The following is a 12,500-nucleotide window of genomic DNA, read 5'->3' as shown; positions in this document are numbered from 1 at the left end:
TCTGTTTAATCTTCATCTTCAAGGCAACTTCAAGGGAACTGAACCGGTTGAAGGACTTTTTGATCCCAGTAGCAGAATAGAAATCTCTATTGCATAGCAATCCTTTGCAGATGGCCAAACTATTTATGAATCTATTGCATTCAAATGTATTGCTAAATGAAATACGTGCAACTGCTATGGGGCCCAGAGGCACGGGGGCCCAGAGCTGTCTGAGGGGGTAGTTAGACAACTCTGGGCCCTCATGCCTCTGGGCCCCATGGTAGTTGCATGGTCTGCTGAGGCTATGCATATCTCCTTGGCTGTATTTGCCTTTTGGTGACCCATCTCCTCAATCATTTGTAGACATTCCTAGTAATGACCTACAGGCCAAGAAATGACCGCAGTTTTTAATCGGAGACATGACCGCATTTATATTAGCGCAGTGTTGCTTCAGCCCACTAGAGGGGGGAATTTACAAAACAATTTGCAGAAGGGTCACTAGTGTCAATGCTTCTTGCACAACCCCCACCCCATAGTCTATGAGGGTCTCGTATACCACCAGGGGCGGACTGACCATTTGGGAACTCAGGCCCGTGGTCAGTAGGGGGCCTCATGAGATACCCCTGGTACCTTTCATAGGCTTTTTTGAGTGTGGTTTGAGTGTGGGCGAGGACACAGGGGCCCCATGATCCTCTATTGCCCGGGGGCCCCATGAGTTGTCAGTCTGCCCCTGTATACCACCCTGCTTCTGTATCAGATATTCAGGGGTGCAAATGTCATCACCAGAGTAGCAGAGACCAGGAGGTTGGGGGAAAAAATGGTTCTATGCAATTCTGGGGGAAAAAAAAATGAATGTATAAAAATAAATGATTCCAGATTGATGTCCGATGTCATCATAGGTCCAATAATAGACATAGGTGGGAATTTGCTGGGATTTCCCCGGCAGTGCTGGGATTGGGAAGCGGTGGGCAGGTCATATACAAAACAAATGTCTATAGATACAAAGTCACCCATCTCACCTTTGTTGGGGTCTCCAGTCATGCTGTAACGGGAGAAGCCGGGGATCCTGCGGTCGGGCCCCAGAAGAAGTCCATTTTTCACCCACTGTACAGTGCCTGAGGCGTGCTCCACCTCACAGGCGAACACATGCGTGGTTCCCTGCACTACCGTGGCATTGTCAGGCTGGACACGGAACGCCTGCTGTGTGGCCGAGACACCTGGGGGAAAATACAGGGTACCGGTTATAGGTTTTACCTGCACCTACCCCATGGGATACCCACATATATAATACCAGCTGTACCCCATAAATCAGACCAGCTGTACCCCATAAATCAGACCAGTTGTACCACCACACATCATACCAGCTGTACCCCATAAATCAGACCAGTTGTACCACCACACATCATACCAGCTGTACCCAATAAATCATACTAGCTGTACCCCACAAATCAGACCAGCTGTACCCCATAAATCAGACCAGCTGTACCCCACACATCATAACAGCTGTACCCCACAAATCAGACCAGCTGTATCCCATAAATCAGACCAGCTGTACCACCACACATCATACCAGCTGTACCCAATAAATCATACTAGCTGTACCCCACAAATCATACCAGCTGTACCCCATAAATCAGACCAGCTGTACCACCACACATCATACCAGCTGCTGTGTGGCCGAGACACCTGGAGGAGAATACAGGGTACCGGTTATAGGTATTACCTGCACCTACCCCATGCATCAAACTTGGGATACCCACATATATAATACCAGCTGTACCCCATAAATCATACCAGCTGTACCCCATAAATCAGACCAGTTGTACCACCACACATCATACCAGATGTACCCCATAAATCATACCAGCTGTACCCCACAAATCAGACCAGTTGTACCACCACACATCATACCAGATGTACCCCATAAATCATACCAGTTGTACCCCACAAATCAGACCAGCTGTACCCCATAAATCAGACCAGCTGTACCCCACACATCATACCAGCTGTACCCCACAAATTAGACCAGCTGTATCCCATAAATCAGACCAGCTGTACCACCACACATCATACCAGCTGTACCCAATAAATCATACTAGCTGTACCCCACAAATCATACCAGCTGTACCCCATAAATCAGACCAGCTGTACCACCACACATCCTACCAGCTGTACCCCTCAAATCATACCAGCTGTACCCCTCAAATCATACCAGCTGTACCCCATAAATCAGACCAGCTGTACCACCACACATCATACCAGCTGTACCCCACAAATCATACCTGCTCTATCTCTACATATCACACCAGATGTACCCCACACATTATACTAGCTGTACCCCATAAATCATATGCACCATACCCCTTTACACCATACCGGCTGTACCCACTCACATGGTACCAGCTGTGCTCCCACACATTATATGAGCTGCACCCCAATACATCATACCAGCTGTATACCCACACATTATACTAGCTGTACCCCACAAATCATACCTGCTATACCTCTATATATCACACCAGATGTACCCCACACATTATACCAGCTGTACCCCACAAATCATACCTGCTGTACCGCTATAAATCACACTAGATGTGTCCCCACACATTATACCAGCTGTACCCCACAAATCATACCTGCAGTACCGCTATATATCACACTAGATGTGTCCCCACACATTAAACCAGCTGTATACCCACACATTATACCAGCTGTACCCCACAAATCATACCTGCTGTACCCCTATATATCACACCAGATGTATCCCCACACATTATACCAGCTGTACCCCACAAATCATACCTGCTGTACCCCTATATATCACACCAGATGTATCCCCACACATTATACCAGCTGTACCCCACAAATCATACCTGCTGTACCGCTATATATCACACTAGATGTGTCCCCACACATTATACCAGCTGTACCCCACAACTCATACCTGCTGTACCGCTATATATTACACCAGATGTATTCCCACACATTATACCAGCTGTACCCCACAAATCATACCTGGTGTACCCCTATATATATCACACCAGATGTTACCCCCCACACATTATACCAGCTGTATACCCACACATTATACCGGCTGTACCCCTATATATTACACCAGATGTACCCCACACATTATACCAGCTGTACCCCCTCACATGGTACCAGCAGTGCTCCCACACATTATACCAGCTGTACCCCCATACATCATAACTGCTGTACCCCTATATAACGCACCAGATGTACCCCCACACATTGTACCATCAGACTTGATGCACCCCCATACATAATACCACTTGACCAGTTGTCCCCGCATAGAATATACCAACCGTCCCCCCACAAATAATATCCCCTGCACCCCTATATATCATAACAGGTGTACCCTCAAACATCATAGTAGCTGTACCCTCAGACCTCAAACATGCTATACCCCCTTTTTATAAACTTTAAAAGTAAAAAGGTACAGCAGGTACGATTGTAAAAGGGTACAGTGGGTATGATTGTAAAAGGGTACAGCGGGTATGATTTGTGGGGTACAGCTTGTATAATGTGTGGGTTTTAAAACCAGTTGTATCCCCACACATTATACCAGCTGTACCCCCATAAATCATACCTGTTTGTACCCTTACACTAGCTTTATTACTAGCTGAACCCTCACACATTATACCAGCTTTGGACCCATACATCATACCAGCTGTACCCCAAGACATTACACCAGCTATACCCCCATATATCACACCAGGTATACCACCACACACTATACAACCTTCACCTTCTTGCATCAAACCAGACATACTCCACACGTCTTACCAGCTGTACCTCCACAAACCATACCAACTGAACCCTCATGTATGATACCAGCTGTACTCCACACATTCTACTGACTGCTTCAAAAAGATGGCATGCTACCAACCTTGGAAAAGGCCAAAGCAGCAGCTGAGTAGAACGGTAACAGAAGCCATGATCTACTGGAAGGTGGACACACCTGAAACATGAAACTTCAAGAGTTACATAATAATGCATCACTGTCCATCCCCAAAACATTACAGCTTATGATATGGTGGGGCTCATTCCACTCTGCAAGTCCAGGATCCACTACCAACACAAAAAGCACCTATAGGGTAGGTTGGAGGCCAAGGGTTGAACTCCACCAGTCCCATACGTTCAGGAGCCAGAAAAAGCCAAGTCGCCTACGGGTATATTTTGAGGCAGAATTTATAACTATTAGTGGTGGGATTTAAACCCATGACCTAGAGGAAAATTACACCATGATGCCACCAAGGACATGGTGGACAATTTCTCCTAGCTTTCCCCCATTCCAGGGCGGCAGCCTCAGAAAGTCTCTTCGGCATTTGACACACTGCACAAGAAGTTTTCTGGCCCATACATAATTGTGGGTGTCTCATGGTACTTATTCTAAGGTAGGACTTTTCAAGCCCTCCAACTGAACCAGTCGGAGGACTTTTTGATACCTTTAGTTCATAACCTGTATGGTTAAACTTTTATAGAATTGGCCATCACCAAAGCAGTGTGTGGTCACCGTGGTGATGTAAGGGGTTGTAGGAAGAAACCAGCATGCAAGGGGGACACAGGTATCCACCATTCCTGGAAGCTTTCTGAGGTTGCAGTGCTGGAATTAAGGCGAGGTAGGAGGACAACCAGAGAGGTGAGTAGATGTTGCCTTCAATGGTAAAGAGTACCAAAGCATACCTTTGAAGTTAGTACTTCAAAGGTATAGAGACCTGCCAAGGTCCCTTTAAGAGTCTTACTTGTCACCAAGGCAGTCACACTGGACAGTGGAATTGCAGTTGGACAGCTCAGGTCAAGGAAAGGCTGGTCTTCATAGCAAAGCAAAACTAAAGAGAGGGGCACAAGAAGTTTTCTGGCCCATAAATAACTGTGGGTGTCTAGTGGTGTTTATTCTAAGGTAGGACTTTTCCAGCCCTCCAACTGAACCAGTTGGAGGACTTTTTGATACCTATAGCCCATAACCAGTATGGTTAAACTTTTATAGAGTTGGCCATCACCAAAGCAGTGTGTGGTTACCATGGCTTCTATGGAGTAGGGCTTGGGACCCAACAAGACGGCAGTATCATACAGGTTAGGGTGAGAATAGACTAAAGGAATCAAAAAGTCCTCCAACTAGCTTGGTTGGAAGGCTTTTTTGATCCCTTTAGGCCCTTCTCAAACTAACCCGTATGGTACTACTGTCTTGTTGGGTCCCAAGTCCTACTCCATAGAAGCCATGGTCTCCACTGCTTGTGTGATGGCCTACAAGCTTCAAGCAACTGTATGCATTTTGGTATAAATGGAGGTTTCAGTATCTGGCCGACTGGTAATATGCAATGGTTCTGCCCACTGTCCTGAAATGAAGAAAAATTCTCTTAGTTTTGGGACATGTGAAGGAATGGGACATGAGAATACCTTCTGTTCTAAGAAGGCTTTACTGTTCTACGCAATGCTGATATAAAAAGTCAAATGTACCACAAGAAGTCACTTAGCTCAGATTCTGGATGTACAGAGGATGACTTTATAATGAATCCGGTCACCTAGTCACATAAAGAGGATTCAATGTCTACAGGCAACCTACCTCTAACAATTTAGGTAGGTAGGATGGCTGTATACGTTCATTTCGGGATACAACTGATCATGTGTACAGTATTAACCTATCTGATGGCAAAATCTCCAGCAGGCCCTACACATCTAACCTCCCGCTACTGTATATGGCAGCCTCAAACCAGGACAGGATGGGTGGTCATGCATGGAAAAAGAGAGGAGGAACAGATAAAGTGAAACAATTGGGTGATATCAATATTATGAGGGTGCATCAAGGAAAAGCGAATAGAATGACTTACCTGATCTGTGCAGGAGAAAGTCTGAGATCTTCTCTCTATCTGGAGTCAGCAGGAAGATTCTTCGTCATCACAGTCATACTTCACAGTCTTCATCCGAAAGAGTCCTGAGAGTGCTGAGACTCCCTCCCCGTGTCTGTGAGTGCTTCTGTCACTGCTCTCACCTTGCTATGGATGGCTCTTTTCTCTTCTCTCCTTCTTCTCGCACTCTCTGTCTCTCTTCCTTCTCCCTCCTACACTCTTCTTCCACTCTTTACCAAATGTCTCCCTTCCATATCCCTTTTCACAGTCTTCCTATATCTTTCTTTATTTCTTCAATATTATCTTCTCTCTCCTCTCCTTACCTCTCCTTACCTCTCGTCTTCTTTCTTTTTTCTTCCTTTTTTTCAATACTATATTTTTTTTCTTTCTTCAATATTTTCTATCTATCCAAAATACATTTTCTATGAGATTACATTAGTAAGTTGTTTTCTTTCTTTCTTTCTTTCTTTCTTTCTTTCTTTCTTTCTTTCTTTCTTTTCCTTTTCTCTCTCCCTTTTTCTCCTTTCTCTCTCTTTATCTCTGCCCCGTTTCCCCTGCCCTTCTCTCTCCGTTTGCCCCCCCCCCTTCTCTCTCTCTCTCTCTCGCTTTCTCTCTTTCACTCTCTTTTCCCTTCCCCTCTCTCTCTCCTTCTCTCTCGCCTTCTCTTCACTTCTTTCTCTCCTCCCTGTGTTCCCTCTTTCCTGCCTCCTCTCTCTCCTCTTCTCTCTCTTCTTTCTTTCTTTCTTCCTTCCTTTCTTTTCCTTTTCTCTCTCCCTTTTTCTCCTTTCTCTCTCTTTATCTCTGCCCCGTTTCCCCTGCCCTTCTCTCTCCGTTTGCCCCCCCCCCTCTCTCTCTCTCTCTCTCTCTCGCTTTCTCTCTTTCACTCTCTTTTCCCTTCCCCTCTCTCTCTCCTTCTCTCTCGCCTTCTCTTCACTTCTTTCTCTCCTCCCTGTGTTCCCTCTTTCCTGCCTCCTCTCTCTCCTCTTCTCTCTCTTCCTCTGTCCCTCTCTCTCTTTCCTTCTTTCTCTTCTCGCTCTTGTCCTCTTTCACTCTTTCTCTCACTCTCTTCCCTTCCCCTCTTTTTCCTTCTCTCTGTCTCCTTCTCTTTACTTCTTTCTCTCTCCCCTGTGTTCCCTCTTTCCTGCCCCCTGTCTCTCCTCTTCTCTCTCTTCTCTTCCCCTCTCTTTTTCCTTCCCTCTCTCTCTCTCTCTGTCTCCTTCTCTCTCCTTTTCTTCACTTCTTTCTCTCTCCCCTGTGTTCCCTCTTTCCTGCCCCCTGTCTCTCCTCTTCTCTCTCTTCTCTTCCCCTCTCTTTTTCCTTCCCTCTCTCTCTCTCTCTGTCTCCTTCTCTCTCCTTTTCTTCACTTCTTTCTCTCCCCCCTGTGTTCCCTTTTTCCTGCCCTCTCTCTCTTCCTCTGCCCGTCTCTCTCCTCTCTCTTCCTCTGCCCGTCTCTCTCCTCTCTCTTCCTCTGTCTCTCTCTCTCCTCTCTCTTCCTCTGCCTGTCTCTCTCCTCTCTCTTCCTCTGTCTCTCTCTTCCTCTGTCCGTCTCTCTCTCTCTCCTCTCTCAGTATTAGTAGGAGTTGTGATATTCAGCATTTCTTAGACTGACACGTCCTTATTATCCTAATATCCTGGGACTCTCGGTGCTCCCCCCACACATGACCTCTCTGTCCAGTCGGTGACCCATCTCTGCCCGGATGTTGCTGACGGCCCTCCATAACCCACATACAGTTCCCAACACCTGGAATGAAATAGAAAAAATAAATGTAGTTCCCATAATTTTAATGAAAATGCCTTTTTTTAATTGTTTTTGCATGGAAATGTATTGTGTAAGAATAATAACGTCTTAGGAAACCTCCGGCCTCCAAATCCTTGTCCTAACCCAGACGTCTCCAAACCTTTTAGTACACAGTCCATGGTGTGCGTTTTATTAACATTTGTGGGCCAGAAAAAAATGATAAATGAATTCTCCCTTATATCAGGGTCCTTATCTGAGTCACCCCTTATATCATGGTCCTAATCAGAGTCCCTCCTTATATCAGGGTCCCCATCAGAGTCCCTCCTTATATCATGGTCCTAATCAGAGTCCCTCCTTATATCATGGTCCTAATCAGAGTCCCTCCTTATATCATGGTCCTAATCAGAGTCCCTCCTTATATCATGGTCCTAATCACAGTCCCTCCTTAAATCATGGTCCTAATCACAGTCCCTCCTTATATCAGGGTCCTAATCAGAGTCCCTCCTTATATCAGGGTCCCCATCAGAGTCCCTCCTTATATCAGGGTCCCCATCAGAGTCCCTCCTTATATCAGGGTCCCCATCAGAGTCCCTCCTTATATCAGGGTCCCCATCAGAGTCCTCCCATATAATATGGTCTCCATCAGAGTCCCCCTTACATCAGGGTCTTTATCTGGGTAACCTTTACATCAATGTCCTAATCAGAGTCCCTCCGTATGTCAGGGCCCTCATCAGAGTCCCCCTTACATCAGGGTCCCCCTTACATCAGGGTCCCCATCATAGTCCTCCTATATATTAAGGTCTCCATCAGAGTCCCCCTTATATCAGGGTCTTTATCTGAGTAACCTTTACATCCGGGTCCTAATCAAAGGCCCTCTGTATGTCAGAGCTCTCATCAGAGTCCCCCTGATGAGAGCACCTGACAGTACTGGAGTCGTCAGTTCAAATCCCAACCACGGCACCACCTGCCTGGAGTTTGCATGTTCTGCCTGTGTGGGTTTCCTCTGTGTACTTCGGTTTCCTCCCAAACGCCAAAGACATGCTGGTTGGTCAATTGGATCCTGTCTAAATTGTCCCTAGTATGTGTATGTATGAATGTGAGTTAGGGACCTTAGATTGTACGCCCCTCGGGGGCGGGGACTGATGTGAATGTACAATATATATGTAAAGTGCTGCGTAAATTGATGGCGCTATATAAGTACCTGAAATAAATATATATATTATTAATTATATAATAACATTATATTTACCATTATTATTAGTAGTATTAATAATAATAATAATAATAATAATAAATGCAATTACATACATAATTACATAAATAGTAAACTGTCCTTTTTAAAAACCCTCAACGCTCTGTGACTCCATCGTCACGGCTCTACATTGTATTAAATACTTTTTTTTGGCAAACTGAATATTTTATATATAAATAGTAATAAAAAAAGAGATATAAAAATTCAGTTCTTAAAAAAAATAAATGAATGATGTGAATGTACAATATATAGATACAGTATGTAAACAGTTGCATAAATTGACGGCGCTATATAAGTACCTGAAATAAATAAATAAATAAATATATTATTAATTATATAAAAAACATTTTATGTATTATTCATATTTTTATTAATAATAATAATCAAAAATACAATTACATAAATAATTACATAATTAGTAAACTGTCCCTTTTAAAAACCCTCAGCGCTCTGTGACTCCATCGTCACGGCTCGACACTGTATTAAATACTTTTTTTTGGCAAACCAAACATTTTATATATAAATAGTAATAAAAAAAAGAGAGATAAAAATTCAGTTCTTCAAAAAAAAATAAATGATGTGAATGTACAATATATATATGTAAAGCGCTGCTTAAATTGACGGCGCTATTTAAGTACCTTTAATAAATAAATAAATTATTAATTATATAAAAACATTTTATTTATTTATTATTATTATTATTATTAATAATAATAATCAAAAATGCAATTACATCAATAATTACATAATTAAATAATTAGTAAACTGTCCCTTTTAAAAACCTTTTACAAACCCTCAGCGCTCTGTGACTCCATCGTCACGGCTCTACACTGTATTAAATACTTTTGTTTGGCAAACCGAACATTTTATATATAAATAGTAATAAAAAAAAGAGCGATAAAAATTCAGTTCTTAAAAAAAAATGAATGACGTGAATGTACAATATATAGATACAGTATGTAAACAGTTGCATAAATTGACGGCACTATATAAGTACCTGAAATAAATAAATATATTATTAATTACATAAAAACATTTTATGTATTTTTATTATTTTTATTAATAATAATAATCAAAAATACAATTACATAAATAATTACATAATTAGTAAAATGTCCCTTTTACAAACCCTCAGCGCTCTGTGACTCCATCGTCACGGCTCTACACTGTATTAAATACTTTTTTTTTGGCAAACCGAATATTTTATATATAAATAATAATAAAAAAAGAGATATAAAAATTCAGTTCTTAAAAAAAAAAAAATGAATGATGTGAATGCACAATATATATGTAAACAGTTGCGCAAATTGAAGGCGCTATATAAGTACCTGTAATAAATAAATAAATATATTATTAATTATATAAAAACATTTTATGTATTATTATTATTTTTATTAATAATAATAATCAAAAATACAATTACATAAATAATTACATAATTAGTAAACTGTCCCTTTTACAAACCCTCAGAGCTCTGTGACTCCATCGTCACGGCTCTACACTGTATTAAATACTTTTTTTTTTGCAAACTGAATATTTTATATATAAATAGTAATAAAAAAAGAGGTATAAAAATTCAGGTGTTAAAAAAAAAAATTCATGATGTGAATGTACAATATATATGTAAAGCGTTGCGTAAATTGACGGCGCTATATAAGTACCTGTAATAAATAAATATATTATTAATTATATTAAAAAAATTATTTATTTATTATTATTATTATTATTATTATTATTATTAATAATAATAATAATAATCAAAAATGCAATTACATAAATAATTACATAATTAAATAATTAGTAAACTGTCCCTTTTAAAAACCTTTTACAAACCCTCAGTGCTCTGTGACTCCATCGTCACGGCTCTACACCGTATTAAATACTTTTTTTGGGCAAACCGAACATTTTATATATAAATAGCAATAAAAAAAGAGATATAAAAATTCAGTTCTTAAAAAAAAAATGAATGATGTGAATGTACAATATATATACATGTAAAGCGCTGCGTAAATTGACGGCGCTATATAAGTACCTGAAATAAATAAATATATTATTAATTATATAAAAACATTTTATTTATTTATTATTATTATTATTATTATTATTATTAATAATAATAATCAAAAATGCAATTACATAAATAATTACATAATTAGTAAACTGTCTCTTTTAAAAACCTTTTACAAAACCCTCAGCGCTTTGTGACTCCATCGTAGTACCTGAAATAAATAAATATATTATTAATTATATAAAAACATTTTATGTATTATTATTATTTTTATTAATAATAATAATCAAAAATACAATTACATAAATAATTACATAATTAGTAAACTGTCCCTTTTACAAACCCTCAGCGCTCTGTGACTCCATCGTCACGGCTCTACACTGTATTAAATACTTTTTTTTTTTGGCAAACCGAATATTTTACTGTATATATAAATAGTAATAAAAAAAGAGATATAAAAATTCAGTTCTTAAAAAAAAAAAAATGAATGATGTGAATGCACAATATATATGTAAACAGTTGCGGAAATTGAAGGCGCTATATAAGTACCTGTAATAAATAAATAAATATATTATTAATTATATAAAAACATTTTATGTATTATTATTATTTTTATTAATAATAATAATCAAAAATACAATTACATAAATAATTACATAATTAGTAAACTGTCCCTTTTACAAACCCTCAGCGCTCTGTGACTCCATCGTCATGGCTCTACACTGTATTAAATACTTTTTTTTTTGCAAACTGAATATTTTATATATAAATAGTAATAAAAAAAGAGGTATAAAAATTCAGGTGTTAAAAAAAAAAATTCATGATGTGAATGTACAATATATATGTAAAGCGTTGCGTAAATTGACGGCGCTATATAAGTACCTGTAATAAATAAATATATTATTAATTATATTAAAAAAATTATTTATTTATTATTATTATTATTATTATTATTATTATTAATAATAATAATAATCAAAAATGCAATTACATAAATAATTACATAATTAAATAATTAGTAAACTGTCCCTTTTAAAAACCTTTTACAAACCCTCAGTGCTCTGTGACTCCATCGTCACGGCTCTACACCGTATTAAATACTTTTTTTGGGCAAACCGAACATTTTATATATAAATAGCAATAAAAAAAGAGATATAAAAATTCAGTTCTTAAAAAAAAAATGAATGATGTGAATGTACAATATATATACATGTAAAGTGCTGCGTAAATTGACGGCGCTATATAAGTACCTGAAATAAATAAATATATTATTAATTATATAAAAACATTTTATTTATTTATTATTATTATTATTATTATTATTATTATTAATAATAATAATCAAAAATGCAATTACATAAATAATTACATAATTAGTAAACTGTCTCTTTTAAAAACCTTTTACAAAACCCTCAGCGCTTTGTGACTCCATCGTAGTACCTGAAATAAATAAATATATTATTAATTATATAAAAACATTTTATGTATTATTATTATTATTTTTATTAATAATAATAATCAAAAATACAATTACATAAATAATTACATAATTAGTAAACTGTCCCTTTTACAAACCCTCAGCACTCTGTGACTCCATCGTCACGGCTCTACACTGTATTAAATACTTTTTTTTTGGCAAACCGAATATTTTAC

The 12,500-nt window shown here is 38.9% G+C and overlaps 1 protein-coding gene across 1 annotated transcript in view; it reads right to left on the bottom strand.

Annotated features, from left to right (window-relative positions):
• Positions 1-6,663, bottom strand: part of NPHS1 (NPHS1 adhesion molecule, nephrin) — a 77,647-nt gene extending 70,984 nt beyond the window's left edge. Inside the window, exons 1-3 of the mRNA XM_089660405.1 lie at positions 5,832-6,663; positions 3,890-3,961; positions 999-1,196 (exon numbers count right to left, since the gene is read on the bottom strand). Of these exons, the coding sequence (XP_089516531.1) occupies positions 999-1,196; positions 3,890-3,938 (247 nt within the window). The 5' untranslated portion in view covers positions 3,939-3,961; positions 5,832-6,663. The remainder of the gene's footprint in view (positions 1-998; positions 1,197-3,889; positions 3,962-5,831) is intronic.
• Between the last annotated feature and the right edge of the window lie 5,837 nt (positions 6,664-12,500).

The sequence above is a fragment of the Staurois parvus genome, unplaced genomic scaffold (assembly GCF_062004578.1).
Source record: "Staurois parvus isolate SC_StPar_1 unplaced genomic scaffold, SC_StPar_1.0 ptg001239l, whole genome shotgun sequence".
Lineage (NCBI taxonomy): Eukaryota > Metazoa > Chordata > Amphibia > Anura > Ranidae > Staurois > Staurois parvus.
The sequence above is the reverse complement of the archived record's forward strand: the minus strand, read 5'-3'. Positions and strand labels throughout refer to the sequence as shown.